We start from the raw sequence: 24,041 nt of genomic DNA on the forward strand, positions 1-24,041 counted from the left end.
TTTCGAAAATGTTTTAAACAGAGACGTCATTTTCCAAATAGTAAACCATGGAGTGTCGGACAGGCCACAATTCTGAAATGGCTCGATATACGTATCACATGAAGCTCTTTCAACCAATCACCGGAGGATTCTTGTTTTTTTTTCTTCTATAATCCAACATAATATTCGTTATATCAGATCTCTCAGTACTTTCCACGAGATATCACTCCGCGCCCTGAGGTGATGACGTCACACACACGGTGGAGCAAGAAATCAGCACACGAGGAAACCTTGTAGACAATACACTGTATCAACTTACGACCCGTGATTATGGCAATGTCTTTTAACAAAATTAAACTCCTTCACTGTTACATTACCAGACGGAGAGTTAATTCGGTGTAGTATTCGACACGCAGTTCTAAATGCATTTTATGCCGTGTAAGATAGAGACGATAATAGCCTCACCTTTCTTGCTAACGATATGGGCTACCTTGTATCAATAGAGCTACCCTGTCCATTTATTCAGTCGGGCAGCTGTTCGTTAAACACAAACTTGTGCCAATTTCTCACGACAGCAGGTGAGGAAATATGAACGATGTACGTGTATAATCTAAATTATATCAGAATAAAGATTACCCACTCCCGAGGAGATGAAGGTTATGATTTACTTTCTTTTCCGATTATAAAGACATATGTGCAAATAGGTCCTAACTGCAATTATACAGGTTTATGTGAAAGATAAAATACGAAGAAGGAATAAGGTATCTGCAGCAAATCGCAGCATATCACGTAGTTTGAAGCGGCCTACATGTGGCTGGTTCTTCTCACACCCTGTTGTGTCTTTTCGTTCACGTACACCAAATCTCTTCTTGTTTTTATTTTATTGTCTTTGATTCTCACCTAGTATCACTTGTTTTCAAACCCGATAGACACGAAATTCTTACTCCGTCTTCACACGCATTATAGGGGCCTACACTTCACTGTAGAACACTCTTTATAGTCTCTGTGTGTCTGTCTCGTCTGTCACACACACACACACACACACACACACACACGCGCGCGCGCGCACACACACACACGCGCGCGCGCACGCACGCACACACACACACACACACACACATTCATCAACGTATGCAGCAAATTTGTGCAATAGCAGCAATCGCCCATCTGTATAAAATTGCCATAATTTACCGAAACGGTGATCTGGCTGTGCCACATTTACACACAGGAATACACACAAAAAAGAAAGCTTTACTTCCAAAACTACATGTATTCTTCATCTACAATGAACATTAAATGTAAATCATTCTATAAATCAGGAAAGACACGGCTTAACCATTCGACCTATCGATGACGTTTTTTAAACGGCTCTCGATGGCATGCCCTTTCGCAAGGACTTAACATTTTGTCCTCGGTCGTTACTTCATACAAATCCAAACACCTTCGCAAATAAGATAGCACACACACACACACACACACACACGCGCGCGCGCACACACGCATGTTCTATATAATTAACTATTTTCATTTCTAATAATTATCTAGTGTAAACTACATCTACTTCTATTGACCCTACCACCGCCTCTACAGCGGGGGCCGGTTAATATCCCTGTCGAACCCGTTTTGACGGTGAGCATTCTCCATAGCCTCGGGGTCCCGACAGGCACACGCCTGCCCGCAGTTAGGCATGAAGAGGTTGACTTCTCCTCCTGGAGCGGTAGACGGACAACACGCCCCGCCATCCCACAGGCAGAACGCCCGGTTGTTTTCCGCCTCACACTGATCGTCGTCGGCGAAAGCCTTGCAAGAATAACGATGAATGTAAAAACGTCACAGTTTTCAGGACATTTGGTATTATTAGATTCTTTCCAAACTTCTGATATTGTTGCCATAGATATCAGCCTAAAGAAGTAAAAAATTGTTAATACCTTATCCTTGAAATTAGTCGAATGTGAATTCGTATTTTAGTGTGATAGTGCGGAATATTTTCCCCCTCTTTTGTTCGAAACAACAATAGGTAACTACATTGGTCGTTCGATTAAAGACAAACATCAGTAGGCCTACCAAAGAATATTCAGCGTGAAATATTTGCAAGTTAGATCTCTTATTTCCTAATTTTGAAATTCTAATTGGCGTTTGGTCTTAACTTCTTGCTGTGTTGGATTTCATGCCCGTAATTGACATTGCCAGCAACATTTCATTTTTAAACTTTGCAATGAATAGGTCTTGCAACCGAACACTGAAGACTTGGAAAAGAAAGATAAAGAGATGTAAAACTTATATATCAACTAAGTTTGTGGACAAGAATATAAATGCCTTCATGTTTTTGCTAATCTAATCTCCCGCAAACTACTGCCATTCCGAACGAATATGCAGGCTCATACCTTATAATAAAGTATATTATTTTGAACACAATTACTATGATATACGTCCCCGGCTTATACTCACTTCCCAGCACCTTTCTTGACATCGTATCAGGTCTACATCCGGGTACCACTCTCCCCGCGCCGTGCAGACGACAAGGTTGTTGTTTCCTAGCAACCCGCGGTCTCTAAATGTGGCGCCCTCAAGGGCAACCTGATGAGAAAACCCTTGACCCTGGCGACACCGTACACGACATCTCGCACCTATGCCACAGGAAAATGAGTTTGAGACAGGGGTACATATACAGTAAATATACTGGCATGTGGCAACTTTCTCTCACACACGCACACACCATGCAGTTACCTTGTATCGTTTCATATCTCCGGTAGATAGCAATACAAGATAGCACGTTTCTACTTTTTCGACAAAGTTCAAACTGATTTAGCACTTAAAGGCCCAAATTCACGAAGGTGGTACAATCTTTGTCCACGGTTTAAACCATGGACAAAGACCGTAGTTTTGTATGGGGCGCTAAGTGTCGCATGGCCTATTTCGTAACGAAATAGGCCATGCGACACTTGGCGCCCAATATGTTTGTCCATGGTTTTGCATGGACAAAAATTGTACCATCTTCGTGAATTCGGACCAAAGTGTATCATTATGTAAATACTCTGGATATCGACATTGTGACATAAAATAGCATTATTCGAATAACGCCGGGTTTATGATTTTTAAATTTCAGTGAATTATGGTGGAAATTGACACGAAACAATGAGGACCATATTTGGGATTCCTCTGAGGTGCTATTCCGTGTCACAAAGTTTTCAGGGTGTTGATACACTTTCATCTGCTTAACCAGATAGGCCCTATAAAAGGATAGACTCAATATGTAGTCATCTCAAGATATGAGCGTTGTATCTCGAGGATATTAGCCGTTGCATCATGTCATCGCATTTTCATTCCAGGGAGTTTACAACATGAATTAAATTTTCCAAGAAGTGGACAAGCATATTCGTAAAGCTGCATAAAATACATTAGCTGAGGGCGAAGATTGCGACGGCTGAAACAGGAACTCACCGACTCCATGGCCACTCGGGCAGTCGATATCAATATCTTGTGATGGCAAAGGTTCCGGGCAAACCGTGGACGGGTCACAGAGGGCGAACTCTCGGTCCCACTGACCGTCTTTGGTGCAGGTAATTGTGTTGGACAACTATGGGAAATAATGTGAGACATATACGGTATTCTGCAATGCAGTTGATATAAATAATGAACTCAGTCTTGGTTGAATTAAGTACCTCTAAAGTTTCATTATTAGCGGCTTTAGGTCTGCGACAATAGGGAGTTTTCGCAAGCACGACGCGGCCGGGATTTTAGCGTGTCGTGTGCAAAATTTGCTTCTGCGCATGATCAAATCCGAGAAACGTCCCGTCCTGGGGAAAAAGAGTACGGTATTCAGCCAAAATATCGTTCGGTCCCGATGCTGGGCAGGAGTGAGCCAGCCAGCCAGCCAGTCAGCCAATCTGCGATCTTGACCCCACGCCTCCGTCCTGCACAGGAAAGCGAAACTGCTTAGTTATGGGAACGGGAGTCCGAGTACGGGAACTGTCACAGGTGATTGCTTCCGCGTATTCTCGGTCTTCCCGTCGTGTAGCGAAAACTCCCTAATAACCCAGCGACGCGGTTCAGGGGGAAAATAAAATGTTGTTCTGCACATGCCCCAGATAACTGTTCCCATTGTCCATCCCGGGAGGAGGCGCATTATAAACATTCGCGTCTCAGATCTACAGCTCGCTGTTGTCACAATGTTGATGTCCCTAGTGTCAAAACTTTGTTTATAGCCATAGAAAAATGAGATGATTAGTCAAAGTCTATAGAATTACTATCCAATTTGAGGTCCTAAATCGTCAGCTGACCCGACAAATAGACAAGCACAAGTACTTATAAGAATATTAAAGTAAGTGTGGCATGGGTAGGAAAAGAGGGGAAATAGGGAAAGAGCTTTGGAGAAAATGTCCTTCTATACCTATTACAAGATGAGAATTCAGGGTGAGAGTTGAGTTTGGCAAAGACAATACTATCTGACTATAATCCGCCATTTTTCAAGGGTGAGCTGAGATAAATTTCAGAACTGATGGTGTTGCAGTAATTACCGAAGCGTTGGAGCAATGTAAGGTACACTGGCTCTTGTACATAAAGCCGTTGGTGCAGTTGTATAGTCCGTGGAACCACGGGGCGGGTTCAGGGCAAACAACTGGAGTGCAGTCCGCCCCCTCCCAGGTCGAATTCTCGGTGCATCGGTACCGAACAGTTCTAGTTGCTCTGTGACAAAAAGGACGAACAGGATCGTACAGAAATCATCGTTGAAACTAGCATACACACACAAACACACTCATACAAAAATAGATACGACTCATACACATGCTGCCGAATTTTGTAGACAAAGTTTCATATTTAGGGACGTTTTGTTTACATTGCATCTAATTTGTTTTGCAATGCATAGTAGAGAAGATTTCCCGACAAACGCCATGCGAGGACTAATACCATACACCCCTTCTTTCTCTGGGGCTAGAGCGTACATACGTTTCATCTGAAATCACTCTGTAAATGTGTACGTTTTGTGCAATGTCGAACCAATTATCGTATTCGAAAAATCATTCTAAATAATCGTAAAGTTTAATTATGAAGTATAAAAATCATTATCGCTTGAAAGTTCCACAAAAGTTTTAGCCCTTTGAAGTCTTTGTCGTTACCGGGAAATAACTGAATTTCTAATATTTTCAAAGTAAACTTGCTCGTAGTAGCCTAATCTTGTAATGGTTAAATCCGTTACCGGGTTGGAAGAGAACATTTGATAGCAATGTCTGGTTTTCATCCTGTGATGTGTTAGGACTTAAACTGCATGGGCTACTCGTATGTATGAGTATTGGCCCTGACACACGCCTTACCATTGAGAAAGAAACAAAAGCTTGGTACCAAAAGCACCTGTGTCATTCTGTATTGCACAGTAAAAGAAATACACATGTCTTGTAGACTTCCCGTCCAGCCGCTTTAACATAATCCTACCTTCCTTTCTTGTTCGCTGCCGTGTAACCCGCCTTGCACTTGAATTTGCATGTGGTGCCAACGTTGTGGCCATCGCCCCGGCAGTTCTGACTCTGTAGAATGGCGTGTGGCGGATCGGCCGGTTCATCGCACAAGACCTGACAAAACGACTGGGCGAGGGAGAATAACCCGTCATCCTCGCACCTTAAGGAGTTGTCGTTACCTTTAATATTAGAAGTAATTGATAAAGAAACAGAGAGAGAGAGAGAGAGAGAGAGAGAAAAGAGAGAGAGAAGAGAGAGAAAGAGAGAGTAGCTAGATGCAATCTCACCCTGAACGATACAGTCTTGTAGCATAGAGCAATGATCAGCGCTGCTGTGTAGTTGGTCCAAAATAGCAACACTTCTACATTAAAAGGAATATATTGAAAATTTGGTGAGGAAAGCCTCTTCGGTAAGGGGGAAGTAATTTAACTCCTTCGGTATATTCAATTACATACCTTGCAGTCTAGCCGGCGGAACACAGTTTAGGAAGCACTCTTGACCAAACGTTGTTCCTGCCGGACAGTCAATACTGGTCAGACTGGAATCGAGGAATGGCGCCCAGACACAGTCCACCGGACTACAAACCAGGGCCGGACCCTCCCACTGTCCGTCCACGCACTGCAACTGAAGAAAAACGACACAAAAACTAGCTCCTCATTCACTTCATTATGACTATACCAACTACAAAATGTCACTGCCTCCCTTTATGTAGATGTTTATCATGTCGTGCCTATGGAAATTTCCGTGAAATTTGTACAAGCTATCAAAATAATGCTAAAATCTCATCAATGTCAGCACGTAGTCGGGTCACCGTGGACGTGAAATCCCGACAGAGTCTTTGAGCATCGACTGTTATGAGTTTGACACCATACAAATTCCAGACAGTGATATACAATTTGTCCTATTTCATTTCTGAAATTAACAACAGAAACGGGAATAATAACCGGTCAACAAGAAAACAGATTGGGAAAAAAATTCTTAGAAATGTACGTATCCAGCGAGCAATACAGTAGGCATCAAAACATAATCGGCCACTTTTAAAAGAAATATAATCAGAACATTTTACTTAAACCTGACATTGATTTATTCAACAGCACTAGCAACCTCATTAAATTCGATCATCATGGTAGTAAACATTGAAAGGCTATAGGCGCTGCAAATTCTAAACTGTTGATTAGACAGCAGGTTGAATGAAACACAAAATTGATATCCTCATCCAATAACTTTTGATACCTTTGAGTGAACATAATATCTTTGCAATGAGTGATTAACTTTGAATATAAACATACCATAATCGGTGACGATGGTCTGTATCCCAGAATGCAATTCACTTCACAGACGTCACCCTCATTGAGACCGCTGCACGTGACATCAGCGAATGATAAAGTAGGCGTGGCGCACGTAGGTCTTTCACATTGGTAATCAACGCATCTTCCTAGAGCCGGGTTGAAGACTTCGTGTCCGGTACATTCGGATAGAGCTATGGGGTTAAAGTTCACCAGTGAGCGAAGTCGGACACCGGAAATAGCGATTTGTGGGGACGAGAGCTGGATTCGTACGTACTTAGTGTAGACGAAAGGTTTTGTCAGGTCATGGCTGATGTTAAACTGGATCGGGCTGTCTTCACAAGAGGCTACAGCAACCGTCGACAGCTGGGTGTGAGGTTGACCCTCAGGGTTGAGGAGTTCGGCTGACACGAGGGGTAAAACTTTCTCGACGTCGTAAACGCGTATTCCGCCGAGATGGACGATGACAGCGGATGCGATGACACCCTTTGGGAAACCTACCTATCAAATTAACATCAATCAACCATCAAAATCTTTGCTTTTCACCACCATTGATCTTTAAGATCTTACACTGAAATTGACAATTTTGGATAAATGAAGGAATCTAAGAATGCAACTGTGCTAGATTTGATAGTGATTGTAATAACCTATAACAGTCATTCAGGATTATGAGGCCATCTTCATACCTGACGTCAAAGTGCCTTAGTCAAAAAAGTCAAAAGTTTCTCTGAGCACTTCTACTGCGTACTCCGTTCAGACAGTGTACAGACCGAGTGTACAGTATAATCTGTTTTCCTGTTTGAACCTAAAAGTGCACTCAAAAAGGTGAATACAGGCAGGGTTTTACGATTATACTAGTATACGGTTTTTAAGTGTCGAGGGAAGGGAGAGTTATGACTCGTTATTTCGCCTTACCTGAAGCCACAGTTCAGGCGAAACTTCGTATTCTATCCCACAGGGGAACCAGGCATCCAGCAAGGTCAATTTGTTTATGCATTCCTGCAGAAAATAAAAAGGTAACACTTCATTATGTCGGGGCTTACCACACTAATCTTGTTCCGTGGACCCTGCCATGGATTAAATAAAAAAATACGATAAGAATTCCTGCAGAGAGAAAAATATCTCAAAAAATTAGTCAATTAACAGTAAAATTATGCAAGTTGATACAAACTACAATAAAAGTCACATGGTATATTAATTCCACCATGCACTCTACAGGTTGAGTTGCATGACTTGCCTAGACACGCCTCTTTTACCTTGTTAGGTCTAGGTTCCCCTAGCAACACATCCTCAGAACACTCGGGTCCTTGGTACAGAGGATTGGCTACGGCAGAACTGGCCCACTGGTCCAGAAACCCCGGTGGAGTGTAGAAACCACAATCTTGCTGACTCGTCGGACGCTCGAATTCCTCACAAACGCCATCACCGTCAGTTCGCCTACATCGACTTGGTTCACCTATGAATCGAAGAAATGGTAACCACTGATAAACTGCGTCTTATGAAGATGAGGATAAGAATCGCATTCACCAATAGCCATCTTACCTTCTCTGATTTTGGGCAGTAAGAGTGGACTCACTGTTGTATCAAGCGGGGTTCCCACTATCACGATTGGCGCCACGATCGAAATCGTGGTCTTAATCGTGCAGCAAGCGTGATGGTCTTATCAGATTGTATCAGATCTTAAGGTCAATCGTGGCAATCGCGTTAATCGTAGGAAAATTTTGGACTGTTCAAAAATTTTCTACGAGTAACACGATTAGTTTTTGATCGTGATCATCGCATCAGATCATCTGGGATCGTATCCAAACGCAGCAAATCTTTTCTAATCGTGCTTCTTAATCGTGTTGATCGGGATCGACTTTTTCACTTCACTTCCGCTTATTATTATAATTATTTTTTGCCCATTTGCCCTTATTTTACTCATAAATTAATTTATTTTGTATTCTGATAGGTGGTAGCCTGCATCTTTAGATTATTATTTCCAAATGGTAAATTGTATGACGGTGTGGGGTTTAATTGTCGTAATTCTTAAGGTACATTATCAAAATCATTTTTTAATGATTTCATAAAATGAAAGTTGTATTACAGATTTTAGATGTTTTCATACATTATGTTAATGATGTTTTCATTAATGAGTTGTTATTATCATTATACAGATACACAAAACAGGATATGGGATAACTTTTGTAACGAAAACAAAAAATGAGCAAAAATAAAATGGCAATTGTATGTCTGCACGTATTGACTAACGTCAGTACAAAGATGAGAATAATTTAATGAATCGTGCTTGAATGGGTACATATCAAAGGCAAATGGTTAATTTTTAAAAGTATATTACAGAATATTTTTTTTGGGGGTGCAGTATCCTGCTGTTTGTGTATTGTACATAGTAATTAAGAGTTGTTGTTTCATCAGCCATCGTTTGACTCCATTACATTTATTTTGACACTTTTCAATGTCTTTTTTTGTATATTTGGTAGAGCATAATTTTAGAGGAAAATGGTTATTTTCAACTCTCATTATTACTGCAAATGTAAAGGTGACCATTGTCGTGGATGTGAGATCACCCGTATGATTATGACAATGAAGATCACTCTTATTATTTTTCACAGTTAGTTATTCAATAAATGTAGCAATATACCCCAGCGAAATAATTTTGCGTAAAACCTCCCTTTTTGTTAAAAAGTGACATCATTTTGATTAGGGAGTCACTTTTCTGTTATGTGTGTATCAGTTATGTTAAACATTGTTAAGTAAAACACTAAATCAAGCCGAATAAACCAAACTTTTAATAACCCATGAGATAAAGACATTTTGAAATAAAAAAGGCATATGATACATACACTTTGCGAATGTGAAATCGAACACATAAGCAATACTATCCATTCGGCCAACTTTCTTATATCAAGCGTATATAACACATAATACTATGTTACATAACATTCAAAATGATCCCATCCTCTTTCTTAGCTTCCATTTCATCATATAATTATTTTCTTCATGTATTGGAGAGAAAGGTAATTTTGTCTTGCTGGGTTTTTTTTTCTGGGGAAGAGGGGTAATCATCTGATCTTATGTATTTGGGTTCGTTATTTCATTCTTTTTTGTGAGGGGGGAGGGTGAGCATGTCGATTTAATAATCTATTAATTTCTTTACGTTTAATATTAGACGAGGGAATATCTGAGGTTATGGCTGGCCTGGGTGCTGCTTTCTCTCTGATAACATAATCGTCATTAGCAATACAGCAAACGTTACGTTGTCATCATCGTCAACCTGTCAGCCTTGCCATCATCAATGGTTGTGGACAAAATTAATAGGCCTAATCACTCTGCATAATTTAAGGGAAACTATGAAATCCATCGTCAGCCGGACTATAATATTCCCATTCGGGTCCAATCGCGCCTTAAATGGGGGTCGCTTCTGATCCCGATCGTAAAAGATATCGTATCTTATCTCAGCAGCCCGTATTGGTTCGCGGTATTCGTATTGGAACGTATCAGTACGTTGCTGCACGTACCAGATCGGGGATCCTCATCGTAATGGTCATGTTAGATCGGTACCAATCGTGAACTCAATCAGGACAATCCTGTCGGATCGTATTTGAACGGCAGACCAGATCGTGACAGATCGTATCGCTTGAAATAGACCAATCGTGACCATATCGCATCCAAGCGTACCAACACGTATTGACTCGCATAACCTCGTATCCAAACGTGAAATTTCAGACGAGTTCAACAAATTTTCCACGATCAGTTACGAATGTCCAATCGTGGCGTTCGCAATGGATCGCACGATAGTGGGAACCCCGCTTTACCAGGTCGTCTTACTTCACAAACACACACTATCAAATTTGTCCTCTTTAGACCATCTTGAGGCCATTAAATTCGTGCAATGTATATCATGACTTCACTTAAACGCTACCCAATACGTACTCTGCAGGTTATTAATAGAAAGATTGTCTCCGTGGGTTGTCGTCTATGTCTTCTTTTTCTGTCTGACAGTAAGTGGATCAACTATATGTACGGTTTGAATTTGAAGTCAATCTAGCAATCAGAAAATGACGACTCAGTAATAACATGGCATGATACATTACCTATGCCATCAGCGGAAAAATCTAAAGTCCTGCTACGTATGTATATTTTACACAATTTGCAATTTATGTAATATCTAAAGAGTCACGTATCATCGTCATCTCTCATACCTTCGCAGACGAAGCGGTCTTCGACCAGGCAAAGCCTGTCGCAGCCGTCACCATCGTCATGGTTTTCGTCGTCACATTCTTCGTCGAGTCTAATAAGGATGGTATGTGTGTGTGTGTGTGAGAGAGAGAGAGAGAGAGAGGATCAAGGATGCTATCAATCTGATTTTTCTCTGATACAAAGAGTACCATCCAATTCATCGAGAATTTCTCCCACTATTAATCTTTGAACGGCACTATTTATGTCATCAAGTGAGTTGGACTGAAAATCTGATGGTATACCAATTATACATAGAATGAAAAAACTGGTACGTTTGCAAAATGTGTGCTTATGGTACTAATTTAATTGAAAAACATAGTGTTTATAAGTACAACAACTGAATTATTCTGCGAAATACCTTCTTCTGATTAACATCTTTGCATTCCCTAGATCACCGTTTACACAGATTTCCGCGAAGCACAACTGTCAAAGTAAGACCTTTGGCAAAGTTTGGGGAGCATTTACAGGATTATGAGAGAAATTTCGACTTAACAGTTACTAATTTATTCATGGTCGCACATTTGCTATTGCGCATTCCCCTTTGACAGACATAAACTGGTCATACTTTGTATCTCTCGAATATTACCGAGAATTAAATGTAGGCTATAGTATGACTATTACCCATCAATCCGGCCATTGCCACAGAACATGTCGCCTAGAGTATGACGGAGAGGAGGCGACAGCGGACCGAATGAATTGCCCGTGATTTGCTGGACGCGATACGAGTATTGGACGCCATCTCTTGCCGATCTGAAGGGGTGGAAGACAAGAAGGGAGTGAACAAAGGAAGGGAAGACAAGGACGTTTAATTCTAGATGCTACTCGCACTTTAAGAAGAGACTACTAACCGTACCCATATTGTAAACTCGATGGTCATCAACCGCTAAAGGTTATTTTTTAGTCATATCTTACTTAGTTAGTGGGAGTACATGAGTCTCTTTGATACATCACAAGCTAGTCAGACCAGTCAACTCATAACTCTTTGACTAGCATGTTTTCAACGGCAGGATAAAAGGTGAACCAATGCTGTGCCCAGTCATCAGCTTGCGGCAGTTCTTTACTATGGGGCGCCAAGTGTCGACGAATCATTTCGTAACGAAAGGGGCCATGCGACACTTGGCGCCCCATACTTTACTACATCGTCTATTCTTGGCGTATAAAACTCAGAAATCATAAGAGCCCGTGATCAAACAACCAGGCAACGGATCATCTCGTTCCACACGATTATTGTGATAATCAGTTGGGAATATTTTGTATTTTATCTGAGATTTCTGTAATATGCATGTTTTGTTTTGTTTTTTAATTTTTACTCTGAGTTCACATAATGGAAACTGAAGCTTTTCTCGCAGTCTTCACCTCTCGAATTTTTCTGTTTTCATATCAATTTCTAAACCTACTTTCTAGTCGCATGTGGGAGCCTAGGTCATAGGGCCTATCGTTTAGCATCACTGTTATACTTTTTGGAATTCATCAACTTGCAGATCCGTGTGATTATTTTGTTGTTTTTACCAAATTACCAAAGCTTTTGTCAAATAGTCATGATCTCAACAAAATGAATGCGCTTTCGCTTGCATTTCGAAGTCAAGCCGAATTTAACCCCTTCGCTCGACTATTTCGTCTTAGTTTGTAATAAAAAGTGTTCAGTGGGGTTATGGCTGTCGTCAAAATGGAAAAAAGTAAAAACGCCTCCATTAATTCTGACGTCATAATGCCAATAGAAAACTTCTCATAACATTACATACCGATCATGAAACCACGTGGTCTCAACTTTGCGAAGAGATGACTCGCCGTTTTCCTCAAAAGGCGGATCACGTGTGATGCTGTAACGCGCATGCGCGCAAGACTGACAGACGGACGAGTTTCGCGCCGAAATAATTTGCACGGCGTCGACACTCGTCCAAGACCGATGGATGAGAATGCGCAGGCGCAGGAGACGCTTGGTTGCGAAGAGACGGGTTGTAAACGGCGTGTCACAGTCGGCTGATATTGATCCTAGGGACTCAGTCGTTTGATCTTTAGTGTTTGGGAAAAGAGACAAAACATTGCTATCTGAAAATATTTTTCCGTTGTCTGAATAGGTGACGGCAAACCATGCTGGTTTTACCATACTTCGTTCGAAAGACAATTAGTTGCAGTTTATAAACCAATCAGATAAGACAAAACATACTTTTTGTATATTAAATCGAAAAATCAATTTCTATTTAAAGCACAAATAAAATGATGAAAGACACTGAAATCTGCAAGAGTTGATCTGAAAAATGATCATTTTCCACATTTTGTTACTGATCTTTCACAATAATCTTCTTGTTCCTCAAGTGATCCAAATAAACTGTAAATATGCATGTATATTTTGCATGTGTATCGTCTGATCAAATTTTATTAAAACTAGATCGCCACTATGATTATGATAATATAGTTTTCTGTAAACCATGAAACGAATACTTAAGATTTGAAAGAAGACCAACCTTCATAAGTCAGTATGACGTCACTAACTGTATCAATGGGTTGATCCACGTAGTTAAACCAGATTGACAGTCTTGCTGGAACGACAAGGTGGTCGAACTCGAGATCGAGGTAGCATAGTGAGCAGTCGCGGCTACTACGAGTTGCAGCCAGCCAGGCTTGGCTGTCGAGTTCACATTTCCCGGCGTTTGGAGGTCCTGTCAGATAGAATATAGTATATGCATTACATCGGAATACACGTCGCCATAATAATCAGTAATGGTGATGTCGCTAAAATTTCTCTTTTAATCCAGAACATATACGTCTAATGAAGTCAAATCATTGCGACTATTAAAAAAAAAGTGTCTGGTGAGAAAACAGGTTCACATCAGCAGTGCCGTTTTGTTTTAGTTGTTAAAACTCTAAATCTGCGTACTAAACTTATGAAATTATACTGAAAACTCTTTGGAATATTATTAAAGACATTTATATGGAGAAAGGAACATATTTCCCAATATTGTCGAAAGCCAGCAGGTCCAAAAGCAGATAGCACATGGCATCCTTTTTTTTATCTAGAAAATTTAAACAACCCACCTGTAGCCTCAGAAGGGTCCACATAAGCCGTTCGCTCGTTCTGATTGGTCGTCGCTCTGCGCGCGTACTGCGCGAAGGCGTCGTCAAGCGTGCAATCCAAACAATGCACAGAGGGCGCTTCTCCTTCTTCGTGCTGCTGCTGCTGCTGCTGGGCGTGTCCACTCAGGGGTGGGATCCAGGCAATTGTCACCCCACCCTCGGGGTCCTCTGACATGATCCGTGGGGGGAGGGGAATGGTGCTTGGGGAAGGGGACGGGGCCCACGAGGAGTACATCAGGTTAATGTAACAGTGCATCCTCGCTCCTTGCTGTGGGGTGAAGTGATCCGTACATCCTGCGTCTGAACACAAAAACAAAATATGCACACGTACAAACACAAACACACAGACAAACAAGTAAGTAAACTTCCAGTGTAGTGTAAATACTTTAAAGCGAGAATCGAGTGTCCCTTATCTTATGTGGTACATGTATCTCTTTTTTAACGTCCATAATTCAGAACTAAAAAAAAATATGAATTATTTTTAGCGTATGGTTAATGTTGATGAATAGGCAAAATGTCTGGATTCGAATGTTAAGATTTCAGATTTCAGAAGTGAAATTACCCAATGAACAAATCTGGCCACTTATAAGAGATGTTCGTTGTTTGTCTTCACAAAGTACGGCTTAGATGCCTGTAATTCAATCGGTAAAGCTTTGTGAACTCTGTGATTCAAATACGTGTAATATAAAGAAACGAGATAAAAAAACAAGATAAAAAGAAACGAGATTAAAAAAAAACAAGATAAAAAGCATCCAATCTTACTGGAATAACCCATATAATTTCTGTAGGGCGTGTTGGTGTATATAGTTGGCCTGCCATCACACGAGGCCATGTCACTCTCAGCTGGACACGGGTCTCGACAATGCATGTTGAGAGGCGTAGGGTTGGTGTCAGCCACCAAGTCGCCCGTTTCTAGGGATGGCGCCAACTCGCGGCAAGGGTCGTCGCAGGACATGGCCTCAATGCCGTGATGGACGTGTAGCAATCCGAGCACGTGACCGGTCTCGTGGATGAGTGAGTTATCCGAGAGATGCGACCCACCTTTCAGCACGACGCCACCTACGTTAAAGGTTAAATTGGTTGAAGCAATTTACACATTCGTTTCTCATACAGTAAAAAGGCACTAATATCTGTACCATGACAGAACGTAAAACGGGGTTTGGACGTAAAAATAAGTATAATGGTGTTAACTAGTATGTATTCGGCTCGTCATGTATCTCTTTCTTTTGTTACCTTGCGTATGGGTCATACACACTCAGTTATGCCTACTGCAATTTTCCGTTCTCAACAAGTATATGGTTGCTAAGATAAATTTTCTGATACCATGCATTTTCATTCAGGTATTGTATTGATATTGTATTGAGTATGTCCATCAAATTTATTAGGCGTACAATCGTAAACATTTTTTTTATCTTGTACGCCGATCACATTTCGATAGATTTGAAGTAGGTATCGGAAAAAGGTTACGTAATATCTATTGATAATTATTACACAGTCTTCATAAAGTTACAAGAGAGGATATCAGCGGAGTATTACCTTGAGTTCTGAGGGCATTGACATTCCACGGCAAGGTGGAAAACCCCTCGACGTCTTTTTCAACAATGTCCACAAAGAAAATGGCCAGAGCATCACTGCCGCTGACGTTGATGGCGTGCTTCAGCTCCCCTGATGTCATATACGCCCTGGGAAAGGAAGGAAATCAGTCAAGATTTCGTCTTGCACAACAACTTGTGTAGACCTTCTGGTCCAGGATCTATTTTATTACGATCATTTTGAAGATATCACTCAAGTACCTAATGCCTTGAAACCTTGCGTTCTTGAATAAGATGAACACGGTCTTTACTTTATCCGCCATCTCTTATATAATTCGAAAGTCAAATCAGAGAGACGCATCGCCACATTTCACTACAAAGGGTATGTGTGAAAACAGCCGTGGATAATTCCAACGCATTTGATAGTAATGAGAAATTTCTTTAATACTAATCACAGATGAATCGTTGCAGTGAATTTTTTTGCCGATATTGCAAGTAAGATCAGAGTTTTGTCTCACAACAAAAATGGGATTCTCGTTTCTTTTTTTTTTTAATTGAACAATACAAATACGTGATTCTATCTGCAAGGTTCAGATTGGTCTGATTACCCAATTTGATATCTTTGATGCTTAGAGCATAAATAAATGAATAAGGATATTAAAATGATTTGAGCTCTCACCGGATCGAGGAGTATGGATCGAAGCAGGTCTCCAGGGGATCAGTTACATCCGGGTCACAGCAATCACCGCCGTCCCAGTCATGGTAGAACTTATTGCATTCTGGTTGGCACACACTGTCCGATATCAGCGACTGTGCGCATTCACTGCGCACCCAGTCACAATCCCCGCCATCAAACCTAAGAGCAAAGAAAAGAGATATAGAGATGAATCGATGAATAAGAATGAATGAAAGCTTTAGCTATACATAGTCTATGTGCGTATATAGTCTATCAATATGTATTTGGTATTACTGTAACCATTCTCATCTCCATTTCCATTTCCATTCCCAAATTGCTAGTTTGAGCAAAATTTGCGAGAGATCAAGCCACAAGCTTGAGATTCTTAATTAACATAGTTCACATCGTCTCAGTTGACATGAGCTACATCACGGTATGGTATATTCAAAACAGCATACTCTCTCTTCGTTGAGAAAGTGTACAGTATACTCACCCTGTAGCCGTATGGTTGAATCCCTCGTCACATTCACCGTTCCCGATCCACTTCTTCCTTCCCGACAGCACAAGCCTACGCCGAAGGGACGAGTTCCTGACGAGAAGGGTCTCGACACTCTGCCACGTGATATTATGCGGCCGATACGCAGCCGACAGAATGCTATGTTGCCTCCGAAGATCATTCGAAGTTATGGTCGGATTTGACCCGTCATCTTTCGCCAGCACGATCGGGCGGTATCGGATAATTTTCTCCTGTCGTAATTCCCAGTTGCCAATAAAGCTGCGCGCGACCTCCGGATGATCGCAGACCGTCATTCCGCATCTCGGAGCCAGCATCTGAGGATGCGTTGGAGGTCTTCGTAGATCCATTGTCACTATGCGTGGTTCATTCATCTCTCTTGGACTCCACTCAGTCAAAAGTTCTCCATGGAAGTCTTCAGACAGGACGATATCATCCAGCATGCTCGTTGCCATGGAGACGGCAGATGATGCGATCTGCTCGTGCGACAGTGCCACTCCGTACACGCCCAGGTGACCGACGGCCCCACGAAACGGAGCGTGGGTGATGAGACTTCCACCTAGGGTTAACTCCTTGCACCTCTGCGACACCAGGCTGAAGACTGCACCCCTCTGTCCGACAGCCGCTCCCATCATGGCTCCATCAAGGTACATCTTCACTTTCCAGCCATCATAAGTCACAGCTACGTGCATCCATTCGTTGGGTTGTAAAGGTCGCTGCGATCTCACCGTTGTATTCTCGATGGAACGGTCCGTCTGGAGGTTGAACTGGATCTCGGCATCGCCACTCGTTGACGGGTTCGTGGAGTCCACAAAGAGAGACCATCCCCGCACCGTGTTGGAGGTCCTACACTTGTCTGAAAGCTCTGAATAGGTGAAAACAGAAAAGATTCAATAACATCATAATGTCACATAAAGATATTCATTTGGTGGTTATTTGTCGTTGGGTTGAAAGATTGATGTAAAAAAGTGACAAAATTCCATTGAAAGCTAGTAGTTCTTCCGGGGTAGTTCTCTGAATTGGTTAATTTCAGTTCTCTTAACTGAAATCTGAGATACGTTTGAGTTTCAAAGCGCTTTCTCCATTCGAGCACACATTTGCTTGAGGGATGAGATTGAGATTGCCACAACTGATTTACGAGAGAAAACTTCATCCAAGAAATAAAAGGTTAACTTGAATGAAGGATGTGAAATAAAGGACTATGTCCCAGGAACACGAGGAGACAGATGGCCAGCAAATAATGGCCACTTAAATGTTCCAATGTCAACTACTCATCCATTATGGCCTCCTTTGAGTGTATTGATCTTGGTTTCTAACTGACTTCAAGATTGCCTACATAAAGCTTTTTACTTTTACTGTGTCTGTGACGTAATCACAAACATTAAACATTCTACCTGACCTTTAGATAGGGCGTCAGTTCATTCCTAAACAGTAGTAGTAGTCTTGGTGTAATAAGACGAGGGTCTCTCTGTTTCGCTTCAGCTTGAAAGGCTTGCTAATCACAGAGATACATTCCATTAATGTGTGTGTGCTTAGGAATAATAATGTGGTCCTGTCTTACAAAACTGATGATTTTGACTCACTAACGCTAATCAAAAAAGAGATAAAATAACATAATGTTACAGAAAGTAAAGCATCAGTTTGTGTCGGAGAACCGGGAGATAATATCGGCGAGCATTAACCTAAACAATGTAATCACTCAATGTCAAAATGTCCGACCATGGAATAACAAGTTGACATTAACCAATGAAATCATTGACATTTGTGGTCACGTGATCAGAGTATGCGACCTTCAAAAAGACAAAATCAACAACAACAAAAAAAAGAATAGCACGGGGTGACTGGGAATTTTACGTCATGGATCAACTCGACCATTCTCGATTCTATCACACGAGAGAAAACCTTGATCGACGAAAACATTGTTTGGTCTTCACAACGACAACTTAATGGGGTGTTGGACCCCGCTCTACCGTTACAACCATAACGCGCGGTAACTAAGCAATGGGAACACGCAGCCGCAGGTGTCGCTCAATGGTTTCTGGTGTGACGGTTCTACTGCAGTGACTGCGTTCAACAAAGACAGATTCATGTGTCGTAGGCCTACCTGGTTGCTCTTGAAAAGTGCGTTGACATTTAGCCTTGAATTCTCGTAATGACGTGTGACAAGGGCACCCTGTCGCCCCTGGGTATTGTGTCACAGAAATTGCTATTCAAACACACACGCACACGCACACGCACACTCACATACGCTCGCTCTCATACTCGATACATAACCCGATTGTCACTGCCCTGGTGAGGGTCGACAGTGAATCAAATAGGCAAATATTTTCCCTAAGGAAAACAAAGCAACACATGAAATGAACAAATCAATGTCAATTCTAACCTCTTCTTGTGACACAGATTCAACAGCATCTTTACACATATTCAGATCGCAGGATCTGCAACTTGACTCTTTAGTTTCGTATTTTTTGTTGTTTCAGTAACAAAATAAAATCAATGCTATGATGCATCGCTTGCGTCACATTTAAATGAAGTAAAGGGCCTATCTCGCTGTAGTAGACGTCGCGATGTCTCCTCTAGTGAGATAGGCCCTTTACGTTGCCGCGTCTGATCTATTATGCGACTCGACAGACCAAGAAATTGCTTGCGCTTTGACCAAGACGTCGACTCCAGGGCGACTTCCGAGACGTCTCCAAACGATAGGACAACTTACTGACCCTGAAGTCACGGTACGTCTCGGTAACGTCTCCTCAGTCGCGGAGGCGTATCCGCGACGTCTCCACATCGTCGCCGGTAGGTGGCCATGGGTCTCCGCAATGTCACGAAGACGTCTCCGAGTCTAGCTAGAGACTGGAAAAAAAGGTCAATCACGTGACTATGGTATTACGATCCGGAAGAAACATTCTCATCTCAGCCATCGATGTGGTAAGAGTAGAACATAAAGAACTTCACAGCGATAAAGCACAAGGAAGTACTTGCAAACCAGAGGGTATAGTTGCCAACTGTTTGTGAAGGTCAGTTGTGATACAGTGACAACACGAAAGACCAGAACGAGCCATTTCATAGGCCTATGGACACGCGTGTTTTTAAAGCTACTTCATCATAGCTCTGCTAACTTTCTTTGTCTACTCAACATTGCTCAATTGTCCATAAACATGAAACCAGTTGGTTTAATGAAGTTTCCGCTTGCTCACATACGAATGGTCCTCGGTTAATCAAATCTGTGACTCATTGATACTCGCTGCGTATTTTCAAAAGTAAGAAAAAAAGGGCAATGTCATTAACGCCATTGTGCCCTATTTCCTTACTTGTACACTGCTCAAACAATGTTATTTCTGTCAGCTATACGTCTTGTCCATAGCAAGTATCTCATTTCCCTTTACACACCCAAACACACACACACACACACACACACACACACACATTATTATGTTGACTGTATTGATGCCTCGTCCAATCTACAGGTAACTCTGCGTACGTCGAATTTGTTAGGACAAACCAAAGATGCAAAATTCAACTTATGAAATGTATAGTTTGGCTCAAGAAAAAAGTTTCGACTTAGGTGAATTTCTACTTATGTAACTTCGGCTTTTTCAGGCTGAACTGTGCAAGTTGAGAAGTGATAGTACTGATCAGAATTTCGTCATGTAGGCCTACTACCAAAGTTTTCATTTCTTTTTAGGAGGAAATTATTAACAGAAATTAATTTCATATGTTGGACCCGATTTCTTCTTTGTTTTCTCTATAAGGATGCACATGAAACGGATAGCTTTACAAAAAATGCTCCAGTTTAAACGTTTAAGGATGAATTGCGCTTAATAGAAATAGTTTTGTTAACAAGCAATATCAGGATTCAACAATGAAGTCAATTGCTAACACCTTTGTTCACGTTAGAAAAATTTCCATCTGTGATTTATGTGCTTCTTTCAAGGTAACTCCCATTTCTGGCGCTCTAGTTACGCTGAGGGTGTTTCAAACATTCGTATTAAAAAAAAAAAGAATCCACGTGCGTATCGCGTGATCAACTTTTGTTTTTTGTTTTTGTAATCGTGGCCTGGCCTTTACCCAATCAACTAATCTTTTGATTCCATTGAGAGGTTTTTTTTTTCCTTTTAAAGCGATTATGAGTTTCTTTCATTTGATACTCCTTTCACAAGGAGTACAAGAGATAGGGAGAGAGGGAAGATACAGAATGGAAGTTATCATAATCAAACAGAAAGGGATCGGAGGGTGTATCGAGAGTAAGCAATGAAGATAATGAAAATGTACACGTGTCCATCATGGTCATGAGCTATGTAAGCATTACTCATAGGCCCATGAGCAAATGCACACACGATTAGTGCACATGCATCTTTATGTCAAATTGTATATTCATGAAACAGCAAACGTCGCGCATACTTTATCTTAACACATCCATAAAAATGCAGAACATCTGCATAAGTAAATTGGGGAAAATTTTTCAGTAATGCCACCAAAATGCTTTTTCATCAACGAGCATGGATCCAAACTATCAGGACTCTTTTATCTTTCTTTTTTTTTTAATGAAGCGACAAACCACCAAAGTAGGAACAGCAGCCTATTCACTATTTGTACCACTCTATTTTGTCAATTTCCTATCGGCACAGACAGATATATTTCATGTCAAGGTGACTTTGAAAGGATTCAAATGACAAAAACATAATTCGTTGACACCTTTTTTTTCTCAATCTAATTGTCCCGATAAAAATATTTCCAATAAAGCGCTTGTAATGTATTAATCTTTTGTCGCCGTCACACAAAGCGAACTTTTAAGCCAGCTTTGCTTACTTAGCATTCTAGCATGAAGGGATTGACAAGACTTGGCAGTGTTTACTCACCACGTTTCCAAAAAGTGATCCACATTTAGAAATTTTCAGTGATCATCTTCCCTGACGTCCAAAACTTTGCAGAGCGCCACATGTGTGTCGTTTGATATTGATATACTGTACAGCATGGAAGTCACCTCGATGCGACAATAATCACGGCATTTCACCCCAGAATTGCTTATACTTCTTGATAAAGTTCATTTCTGCTTGATTTTGTGCTTTTTATTTTGTTATTATTATAATAACTATTACTTTTGTCTGTACAATTGCGGTATAACATACAGACAAAGGCACATGCATAAAATCTAAAGGAATGACACATATTAATTGGTTAGTTTTATAGTTTATGCACAAAATTGAATTCAAAGAAAAATTCTAATATTTCCTTAGAGCCTAACAAACGTTCGCAATCATGGCAATAGGATTTCGACGTACATCTCATAATCAATAGATGGACGAAACGTGTCCGAACTGTATAATTTTTGTACATTTTTGCTGTACATTATTTTCAATGGCCCGTCAGACGTTGTCGGTGAATTTCATGAGTGGACATGGGATAGCAAGTTTCTGTAGAGAAATACGATTCCCCTTACGAAAACAGAACGAAGACGGGAAATATTTCATGCAGATTGCCTTAGAAGTAGACATTTATTATTCACAGCAATTTGTGACTTGGGGGAATTAGAGCACACGGATGAGGAGATGATCGGAAGAAGATGACGAAAAGAATTTCAGGGAGCAGGAAATCAGAAGAAGGTATAAAGAAGAAAAGGATGAGAATAAAAAGAGATTGAGGAAGAGGGAAAAAAGTAACAGAAAAAGAACGAAAGCAAAAGGACACAGTCTTCCCGTTACACCTGTAATCCCTGATAACATCACTGCAGATAGTTTTTTAAAAAAAGAGTCTTAAATACGTACGACGCGTAAGTCTTAGGTCTTGTTCGCTCTTTGGGATTCAGTGTCGATCGAGGCACTAAAGCTTCTTGTCAAGAATTACAACTGATCAATGGGGACAAAGTAAATCGACATCGCTTTTCATGCTCCAATGTATGCTAACAAAGGAGCAAATTAGGAAACCCTTCTGTGACGTCAGCAAAATAAGATGGTTGCCAGGTTTGAGAGAACTTCTGACTCGGGAATTAAACTAAATCTGGTGAGAGAAAAGCGCCAAATCAGCCCAAAACATGCGAAGCTGGAACATGTTTTGAAAATTAATGTATCTCACTTTGAGGGATATAACTATGTCAATCAGCGTGGTTGTGTCAATACATAATGATATCAAGTATATTTAAATCTTTACCCTCTATCTTTCTTTTAGACATCAGCTTCGTGAGCGATCGTTGATAATTCGTTTTGTACATTAATAAATTTCTGACATTTGTCATTACATTCATCCAAAAAGCGTAAAGCGAACTATTACCACAAAGTTATTTAAAATTACGTGGCTTGGATTCAACAGAGCAAAGAACTTGAGACTGAATTAAGAGATTATTATTGATATATATATATATATATATATATATATATATATATATATTTGGCTCTTTTCATACGCTTTGTCAATGAATTTATTTTTGTCTCAGAATAGAATTACTGTTGATCGTTTTTAGGATGTTTATTGTTTATGAAGTTGTTTTTGTTTCTTGCCAGAGGTAGTCAGACCAGGGGGGTGTTTCATCAACGTTTTTCAGCGCTGACAACTGTCAGCGCTGACAATTTCAGCAAAATCCTTGGTTTTGATTGGCTGAGATGCTCTAGTCACTGACTGTTACTATGGTGATTCAAGTTGTCAGCGCTGACAAACGTTGATGAAACACCCCCAGGAAGGTTCTTACCTGCTATGACGGCCGGACTGGACTGTCCACCTTCAGGCTTTACCCATAGTTCTAGAGTGAAATTCTGTCGTGGAAACTGAAAGCCATCTTCGTGCATCCTCTTGTAAAGCAAGGAGTCCGACCTGCCTCTGAAATACACCGCCTTCTGGGGACCATCGCTGAGGTCGGTGGTATCCAGGCCGTGGGCGTGGCGCGGGAAACGAGCATGGTCCTTTCCCTGTAATCTATCGGTATCGTGACATCGATTCGATATCTCCCGGCGTCCTCCTCCGTCCAGCTCTCTTACAAATCGCCAGAGCGGCTCGTCACCAGCGAGCTGGGCATCCTCAAAGGGGAGTTCAAGACTTCCGTAAGACGGTGGATATAGGGCAAGGCCAAGTAATATCGGTATACACAATTGCGACATGATCGCGCAGGGCTGTAGACGAGGTCGTCTGCTTGTCGTGGATGCTGCCGGATTGTGATCGACCTCCTTCGCTGGGCGTAGAAACGCCAACACTCTGATAATCAGTGACAAATCTGCGGTTTCGAGGACCGAATGTAAAGTGACAAAGCCCTTGTCATCGTACAAAAGCGATTTGTTAGCTGTCGGATTCGACCTTACGAGC

The 24,041-nt window shown here is 41.2% G+C and overlaps 1 protein-coding gene across 1 annotated transcript; it reads right to left on the reverse strand.

Annotated features, from left to right (window-relative positions):
* Nucleotides 1–1,563: 1,563 nt before the first annotated feature.
* Nucleotides 1,564–23,839, reverse strand: LOC139733370 (pappalysin-1-like). Its single transcript, XM_071644206.1, has 18 exons — nt 23,434–23,839; nt 16,734–17,619; nt 16,244–16,420; nt 15,569–15,714; nt 14,795–15,091; nt 13,994–14,332; nt 13,423–13,617; nt 12,700–12,970; nt 11,579–11,707; nt 10,921–11,009; nt 7,975–8,174; nt 6,722–7,219; nt 5,888–6,056; nt 5,410–5,611; nt 4,497–4,665; nt 3,421–3,556; nt 2,428–2,606; nt 1,564–1,779 (listed from the first exon to the last, which is right to left on the reverse strand). Exons 1-18 carry the CDS (start codon nt 23,837–23,839, stop codon nt 1,564–1,566), a joined length of 4,704 nt encoding a protein of 1,567 aa, XP_071500307.1.
* Between the last annotated feature and the right edge of the window lie 202 nt (nt 23,840–24,041).

The sequence above is a fragment of the Diadema antillarum genome, unplaced genomic scaffold, assembly GCF_040938485.1.
Source record: "Diadema antillarum isolate AM-2024a unplaced genomic scaffold, OU_Dant_1.0 seq00000472_RagTag, whole genome shotgun sequence".
Classification (NCBI taxonomy): Eukaryota; Metazoa; Echinodermata; class Echinoidea; order Diadematoida; family Diadematidae; genus Diadema; species Diadema antillarum.

Excerpts from the sequence above, each read along its gene's own strand:
- LOC139733370 (XM_071644206.1), bottom strand. The coding sequence starts at position 23,839 with ATGTCGCAATTGTGTATACCGATATTACTTGGCCTTGCCCTATATCCA. Across the intron at positions 14,333-14,794 it reads AAATTATATGGGTTATTCCA|ACGCAGGATGTACGGATCAC; the intron begins GTAAGATTGGAT and ends TTTTGTGTTCAG. Across the intron at positions 4,666-5,409 it reads GCAGCGAACAAGAAAGGAAG|AGCAACTAGAACTGTTCGGT; the intron begins GTAGGATTATGT and ends TTTTTGTCACAG.